The sequence below is a fragment of the Solanum tuberosum genome, unplaced genomic scaffold (assembly GCF_000226075.1).
Source record: "Solanum tuberosum cultivar DM 1-3 516 R44 unplaced genomic scaffold, SolTub_3.0 scf00037, whole genome shotgun sequence".
NCBI lineage: Eukaryota > Viridiplantae > Streptophyta > Magnoliopsida > Solanales > Solanaceae > Solanum > Solanum tuberosum.
In genome coordinates this window covers 2,177,978-2,186,567 of record NW_006238961.1, presented here as the reverse complement: position 1 = coordinate 2,186,567, position 8,590 = coordinate 2,177,978, and the positions used below count along the sequence as shown (strand labels likewise).

Below are 8,590 nucleotides of genomic sequence, written 5' to 3'. Positions count from 1 at the left end.
CTCTCTTAAGTGAAACTTAAGCACATTGAAACAAAATTGTTACCTTACCAACCATAACTGAAAAGGCATTAGACTTTTTTGCAACTGAACAAAATCGGAAAACATGTTTTTAACCATGTTTACAGGCTACAGATGTGAAAGATTATACTGGGAATTTATGCGGGAGTGTTTTCAAGACTCTAAATTACAGGGGAAATAACTCAATAGACCATGGAGATATGATGATTCTCTGACTGCAAGAGACTTGGGGAAGAGGCAGAGGTTGATGAGGCAGTTCTGCATAGCTCCTTGGCAGTGTGACAAACTAAAGCTATAAAATCCAAACAGCTCAGACTATTTCCATAGATTACATTACAACGCCAGTTTGCTTAAATTTTCTCTTAATACACTTGCACAACTCAAGAGTTCTACTTTGGCATGCAAATTAAGGCAAAAACCTCTACATGCCCGGGTTCCACTCACAATTGGGAAACATGATTAGTTTCATTTAGAAATAGACAGCCAAAGATATAGTTGTAGAACTCTTTTCCTTTAACAGTTTCTCCTCCACCGACGACAGCTTCAGTGTCATATGTGACTGCCCTAGTACAGTCTGGGCAGTAGGTAATCTGCATCCAAAAAATATCCATCTGGTTTTAGAGTTCATCATTGCAGATTGTGCTTAACAAGAGGGAGGGTGCATTTCCTGTCTCAACAAGATACAATGACACAGGAAAATCCAAAAGATTGACAAAAGCAATGACCAGTAGTAGCAAGGTCATGCTTTGAGCAGTCATCTTTCAGGAACTACTAAACATTGAAAATGCTACAATAGAGGCAGTATAGCTGTCATACCTCCAATAATTTAGGCTGAAAATGACTATCAAGCATGACATCAACCCCATACATTGCCCTAGATTTGCTATGATGCATTTCTGGATGCACAGCAGCTGCTGCTTCAAAAGCCGATTTGATCATATTTCTAATCCTTGAGTGGATATCCAGCCAGTTGACTGCAACAAAGACAAGAGTAAGACTAGTAACTAAAACACTATGTCCTGCTAAATTAACAATATATGGAAGGAGGAAATCAAAGTATTGATAGTGAAAAGGAAATACCCTCACCCTCATGTTCTTTCTCAAATTCTTTCACAAAATCTGGTGTGTTCATATGGTTCAACTTGCCTCTGTAGTTCTATAGGAGAATATTATGTGAAATGTCACGAACCAAGTCAGGGAATTAAATCATGCAATTACATCAAATAAAATACTCAAATTAATAATGCAACTCCACAATTAACAAATAGGGGAAGCAAGTAATCATTCCTTACCATAACAGTGAAATGAGTCTCATATTGATCAAAGCTATTTTTCTCCAAAGTGTATTTGTTGTTTGCCAATCTAGCCTGAAAGGAAAATGTGAACAAAATCAGCCAGAGACAAGAAAACAAATCTTAATGAAGGCATTTTATATGTTATTATGTAAAGTATCTTGGTGAAACTGTTCTCTTTTCAACCACTCATGAGAACACCTACACCACTGAATATGTACATACCCAGAAAACTTCTGCAAGGAAGATCTCCAGGGGATTCATACTGCGAACCAAGACAATATATCGGAGATCAAATTTTCTCCCTTTAAATAGAGCAGGATGCTCAATGTACTTCTGACAGATTTTTGGGCCAGTTTCCATGAGACGAATAATAGCAGATAGATTGCTATTTATTGTCGTATCAATAGTTCTTGCCATGTTCCATGGCTTCAAGATCCACAAATTGTCTAGTTTCTCTCTTTCACGTACGTGAAAATCTCCAATAAGTTGACTTAGCTGTGTCTCAAGATTATAAGTAGGCTGAAGCCATTCGACCAACCCATGAGCCTGCTAAGTGGACAAATTTCAGCATCAGCATAAAGAACAAGTGCTCAACCACTATAAGTAAACATGATATCTATGATGACCTTCTGAATAGTTTTGGCCAAGTGATGTTTCATAACCAGGCAAGCCTCAAATGGAAATTGATTTATGTATTGTTCATCATTTATTCCTGTTGCCTTCTTTGTCTCCTCATCTATCTGCATGCTTGTCCATATAATGTCTGCATCTTTGGGCTCAGTTGCTACAAACACCACCAGTAATGTTCAAGATAATTTATGAGTAGAGTCTTGACTCTTGAGTCAGTTAAATGTTAATAAAATTGCACTCAAACAATTAGTACACACTTTCTCAACTGTAAGCAATATGAGTGCACGTTACATTAAAGACCAAGTCCAGACTGATAACAGCACAGAAATAGTCAATAATCTAAAAAACAGGAAATTTTAGCAAAATACACATACTGATAACAAACTCAGGACGAGTCAGATATTTTTCCACTTGAGGTATGTCAGCATACACATGTAAAACTCTTCCATCACCACGACACAGACTACTTGTAATTGATGACCCCTGTACTGGGCTAGCAATTTTGATTGATTGCAATGTGTTCTTGTATATTTCATATTCCTGAAGAATTATGGAAACCAAATTTCATGTTGAGCATCTATATTCAGTTAACAAGAACATTCAAATATGAAAACGTCAATACATACTTTGATAAAATAATTTTTTGGTGTATGGAACCAAGCAGTTAGGCGAGCAGATCGTTGCTTCTCTTCCCCGATACCAAATAGGTAATCACGAGTGCACTCATCACCTTCTCGAACATCATCAATCGGCCAAAGAATTGAATAACTAAAATCATTAATAAAATTAGTGTAGTTTCAAAAATATATGGCAATACGCAGAGAGTTAAAAGTTTAATTGCATAATAATTTCATCAGAGAAGCAGAAGAAGTGCATGGCAAACTCTGGTTTAATTTCCTCATCAGCCTTTCCATTGGAAAAAGACCTTCATTCTTAGGCCATAGGGGAGACTATGAGAAGGATACTTTTCCAATATCCCGTTAAGTAGGATACACTTGCGTTCTACACTGTGGATCTCATTTCACTGCTAAGCTTTTTCCAAGGAGAGTTACTTAGGATACTGGCTATCTACTAGTTCCAACCAATCATCAATACATGTGATATCTCTTCATACCCAAAAAATGGTTCACAAAATAAGAATACAAAATCCCATTATGTAAGCAAGAAACAAAGTGATTTACATACTTCTTTCAAAAAATCATTTATTACCAATTCATTGGAAACAACAATTTCAATTAATAAATTGAGAAACCTGAACAGACGGAGGACATATACTTTTTTTATTATTAGTTTCTTCTTGGATAGGTACTTTTAGAGATTTATTCATATAAAGGGCAAAGCCCTGAAGCCAAGAGGCATACAATCTCAGTACTGAGATGGGCATTCCCTGCTACAAATTCCAAGTAGTCATCTCTACACAAGGTATTTTCTCTGTGAATTCCAATATATACAAAATGCATTTTTCCCTAATGACTATATACAAAATGTAGTTTACAAAAGAAGAACATCCCAATATGTAAGCTAGAAAGCAGATGGTTTAAGAAGAGAACCTCACAGCTGATGCCAAATTGCCCTCTGGCATGTAGAGAAAAGGAGATACTCTAAAGTTTGGCTTGTCGCTGTGGCGCAAAGCAGAACCAAGTTCATCCATTACATACCTATGAACACAAATAAACATGCACATAAGAGGATATTACACATATGAGTGTGAGTTTAGAAAACATTGTCCAGAATCACAAAAGGATTGTATCATGATAGTCCAGCAACTTTGGCACAACCAAGTTGAAAGACTTCTTAGTTGCAACAGCAACTCTCACCAACTTAGCTAAACATTTGAAAAATCAAACAGAGGGATTCTCATGGTAATAGAACTTGTTATACCAAGCTATGGCAGCTTCTGCTCTCATAGACATTTTTTAATTCCCAATTGCTTAAAGTCCAAGTGCCTAATTTTCCACACCTAGAATTCCTGTGACTTCAGCTCACAGAAAAATGTGCTACTTTTTCTAGGCTCTATTGAGTCTGCAGATACAAATCTTCAGAACCAAGCAAGAGGTAAGCTAGAAACCCAAAGCTTCAGTTCAAAATGCCTAATAAACTGAACTATTTTATGTTGTTTAAAGCAGTTGTATAATGGAAACAGGACATCACATGGAGATAGCAACTTTGGAGATCATCATAATTTCTAGCTTGCATACCATACAGAGGTTTCGTCAATCTTTTCTTCATCGGCAAGTCTATACGTCATTAAGTACAACCACATAGCATTAATGACACGATCTGTTAGAGGTTCTCCAGCAGTCCATTCAGGAAGACATGGTTGCAACATTGAATCAACCACAGACTTCCCGTACTCCATTATTTTCGATGTGTTTACTCCATTTAGTAGAGAAAGATTAGGCAGGGCTTCAACAATTTCAGCAGCACTTTCTCCTAAAGGCCCTGGGATATCCACCTGTTCCATAGTTTATATAAATATCATTGTGTGCTCACACTAAAGAAGCAGTAATTAAAAGAGGTACCTCCAGAGAATGCAAACAACTGAATCCTTTAAGAAGCTGCAATAAATCGTTAAGAGAATTCTGGTCCAATGGATTTCCACGCAAGTTTAAATAAGAAAGAGATGTGATCTCTTCAGGATTAAATGCCTGAGAAAAAGAAGCAGCATGAACAGGGGAAGATTATTAGGATTAAGGAGAGACCACAACATCCATAAAAGACGGCCATAGTTTTGCATTATCTCAAAGAAACTTAATATTCTTGGAAAAAGAAGGGATGGAAGAGGAATTTCATGATAAATTTAATAGCACACTTGAAATAAGTAAACGCCTGAATAGGCCTGACCTTGTTCATCAGATTGCGAATAAACCTGTTACTAAGGTCTAGAGATGTCACACTCTCCAAAGGATGCTCTCTTTGATGAGCAGAGTCTGCATTATCTTTGTCATAGATTCCACCACAAAATCCTAATGCCCACTCTCCATAGTTAGATGTAAATTTTGAGTTGCAAATTTCCAAACTAGGACAACCCTGAATGATTGCAGCCTCTGAATTACTATCCAAAGAAGAAAAGGAAGAAGCATCAATTAATGTTCAAGCTTGCCAAACAAGAAAATTGCTGAACCCAACATCAATTACTACTATTAAAAAAAGGATTTAAGCACTCACTGCTCCACTGGCCCAGTTACTGAGCTCTTGGCAACTTACCTATGCTCCAAAAACGGATTATTATTCAGCCAGAGAGCTTTAAGATTGTTGAGATGGGTAACTTCCTTAGAAACAACCTCAACATCCCTCAGATTGTTGCCGCACAGGCTCAGTGCCAGTAAGTTCTGATGCAAGAAATTTTAAATTAACAAACATAATATAAAACAAAGGACCAACAAGAACATCGTAAGAAGTGTGAGGACAAACATAATGAAAAGCACCAATCACTACAGGTGACTCATTGCATACATACAATGTTTGCCCCTACAAGATAGCTACTGTTTGCAGCTTCTAACCACTAACTAAAAAGATCTGTCATTATATGCATATTATAAATCTAATAAGGAAACCTAGGCTAGCTATTATTATTGTTTTATTAGTTTTTAGTAAGGATCCAGGCTAGCTATTATGTACAAGAAACCACAGCTTGCATCTCTCATCCATAGGGAAGGTGGGAATAATCCTAGTGCAAAGTAAAGCCTTAAAGGGAACTACTGATCTACAGATACACTCATGCTATCACGAGCTTGTACAAGGAAAAAACTGTGTAGTTCCAAGTCCCGGAAAGACACTCAGTTCCTACTTGTTTTTAGTTTCTAATTGACCGGGTTGATATCACATTTTAGACCAATAAAGAAAACGTACCGGAAATTTACTAGGCAAATCAAGAGATACAAGCATGTGATCATCAATGTCAAGTTCCTCAAGCTCCAACCATCTCGTATCATCCCGGCCTTCTTTTACTTTACACATTTCTCTCTCCACTATTTCCACTGCACTCAGTTTGCTACTATCCTCTTCACCTGCCTCCTCAGCCGCTGAGTCCAAATCAACATCTACACACATTAATGCAGCCATTCTTTCTGCTAAACCCGGAACTTCACACAACTGCATTATGAAATTTAAAAAAATATACATAAAAAAAATAAATTCGCAAATAACAGAAAGTATAGCGTAACAAAAAAACAATAACTTCGTCACCAATTTTCTAGTGACGTGTAAATTCCAATGTGTACATAGTGGGTATGTCACTTCAAACCTGCTTATAAGCATCGGATAGGCGAAAAGTCCAAGCATGATCAACAAGGAAGAGATTGGAGTGTTTGGCGATGGAATCAGAAGTGAAAAGTAGCCTTCTTTGGCGGCCATCTTCAATCGGCTCAATCTGGAAATAGTGTCCGCCGTCGAAAGTATCGGAAGAGAGCTTCTGAAAGAGAAGCTTGTAGAGTGACTGAGGGATGCCGGCGGCCGCTAGAAGTACGCCGTGGACCTTAACAAAATCGTCGAAGGATTGAAATTTGTTCATTTCTAGTGAGTTTTGAGGGAAGCTCACTCGCTAACTTGATGAAAATGGGGAAAAAGGTTTTACAAACAGGGTTTTAGATGTTAGGCCATGTTTGGTTGTCTTCCTTTCGAGCAAAATGAAAAATATGTTTCATTTTTTTCTTTTCTTTTTTGGCATTATTTCTTATTTAAATTAATAATAGTATTATAAAAACAAATTACTTAATTTGTTACAAATAAATATTTTATATTTTATTAATGAAGGAATATTTATAACAAAAACTCTTCACATTCTTTTATACTTATGACTTGCACCTTTTTAATTTTTGGTTTTTAATAATATTCACGACTCCTATAATTTTCATGTTCATAACCTTCAAACTTTAATTTGTAAGTTTCATAAAGATTTACATTCAAGATTATCCTTTCTCTTCTTCATAATATTGATTTGTAAATTAACTAACATATACTAAAAAAGAAGTATATGAAGATGAGAAATATTTATTCTCAAGTCTTTTTTTTTTTTTTCATTTTCTCTATTTTTCCTATATAAATGTATATTTAATTTCATGAAGATTCACGTCAAGAATATATTCTTTTCTTCTTCATTATATTAGTTTTTGAATTAACTAACATGTAACAAAAAAGAAGTAAATGAGTGTAAGAAATATTTATTCTCAAATCTTTCCTTTTATTTTTATGTACTTAGACATACTTTCTTAATATTTGATTTATGTATGTATTATCATTCTCCAAGCAAGTATGATAAAAAAAAAATCTTTGTAATAAAAAATAATGTGTTGTTAGTATGTGATTGTTCTCTTTAATAGTCAGTTTGTGGGAATATAATGTAGTTTGATTACAATATTTGCTATATTCCAAGAAATGATTATTATGTATTGTTAGTATATATGAATTGAAAAGATTATTTACATAAATATTACATGTAGTTTAGATTTCTTTCTTTTTTTCCATATAATTATTTTTTAATCGGTACGATATTTTATTTATTCAATTGGTTAGCATATGATAAATAGTTTGGCATATGGAGAGGAATATGGTGGCAGATCTACTAGCAAAGAAAGATGGTAGAATATTTTTTTTAAGCATAATTTAAGATTATTTTTACTATTTTTTTTTACTTTGAGTTGTGTTAGTAACTTAGCTACTTTTGTTAGAATTTTTTAAAACTTTAATTTATATAAATAACTCAGCTATGTGTATTGACAATGCTACTCATTTAGTTCTTTACTATTCTACTATTTTTTTTGGTTATGAAGCAAAGCTAATATAATTATCTCATTTCAACAAAAAGAAATTATGATGATCAGGCTTCACTTTTATTATGCTTGAAAAAAAAAAGAATTAACAAATAAAATATTAATTATATGATGCCATTTTCTTGGTATGTAACAATCTATTTTGGTCACTATTCCTTTTTGTTTGAAATGTATTTACAATTTTTATATAGTCACGAATGATTTTATTTTTAGTTTATTTTTGTATTTTCACTCTTGATTTTTATAAATAAAATCAATGCATAGTTATTTTTTAGAATTAACAAATGATTTTGCATATTGATTACGATTCATATTTTTTTTCTTTCAAATTTCATAATAGAAAGCAGTAGCGTTTATTCAACATTGATCCAACATGGAGATACATGAAATTTTACGGGTAATCTTTTGGCTTTTTTATTTTTGGATTTTTTTTTTCCGGTTGTGATTTCATTATTTGTGTTGTTTTTAATCAAGAATTTGATGTTTTGTAGAAGTAAACATTCTGATTTCTGAAAATTTGATTTAAATTTTTTTTAATGATCTGAAACTAGATTTTTTGAGAAATAATGGTTCGTATCTTTGTTTTTGATTATGTGAGTTGTGGAATATATATATATATATATAAATTTTTTTTTTTGATAATCTGTTCTTATTTGGGGTTTTTAAACGAGAAATAAGTGTGTACGTTTTTGTATGAATTTGACATAAAAATTGTTTGAAAACAGGTAGATGTATTGATTTCAAAATAGAAGGAATTATTTATAATTTTGATAAGCATTATATTGACTTGATTAATCTAACGACCTATTATGTTGTTATTCAAAGGCAACGCGTACTAAATTCAAGATTTTTTAAAAAAAATACACTACCAAATTA

The 8,590-nt window shown here is 33.7% G+C and overlaps 1 protein-coding gene across 1 annotated transcript; it reads right to left on the bottom strand.

Annotated features, from left to right (window-relative positions):
- Window positions 1–25: 25 nt before the first annotated feature.
- Window positions 26–6,545, bottom strand: LOC102605923 (tubulin--tyrosine ligase-like protein 12). The gene is made up of 15 exons (XM_006342315.1): window positions 6,190–6,545; window positions 5,796–6,038; window positions 5,151–5,275; window positions 4,788–4,998; window positions 4,466–4,591; window positions 4,142–4,398; window positions 3,494–3,601; window positions 2,570–2,711; window positions 2,318–2,483; window positions 1,940–2,097; window positions 1,536–1,859; window positions 1,311–1,385; window positions 1,105–1,174; window positions 835–992; window positions 26–608 (listed from the first exon to the last, which is right to left on the bottom strand). The coding sequence occupies exons 1-15, from the start codon at window positions 6,454–6,456 to the stop codon at window positions 459–461; spliced, it is 2,580 nt and encodes an 859-aa protein (XP_006342377.1). The 5' UTR covers window positions 6,457–6,545; the 3' UTR covers window positions 26–458.
- Between the last annotated feature and the right edge of the window lie 2,045 nt (window positions 6,546–8,590).

What these genes read in the sequence shown, in the direction of transcription:
- LOC102605923 (XM_006342315.1), bottom strand. Translation starts at nt 6,456, where the DNA reads ATGAACAAATTTCAATCCTTCGACGATTTTGTTAAGGTCCACGGCGTA. An exon ending in CAAAAAATTATTTTATCAAA is followed by an intron (nt 2,484 to 2,569) that starts GTATGTATTGAC and finishes ATAATTCTTCAG; the next exon opens with GAATATGAAATATACAAGAA. An exon ending in TGGCCAAAACTATTCAGAAG is followed by an intron (nt 1,860 to 1,939) that starts GTCATCATAGAT and finishes TCCACTTAGCAG; the next exon opens with GCTCATGGGTTGGTCGAATG.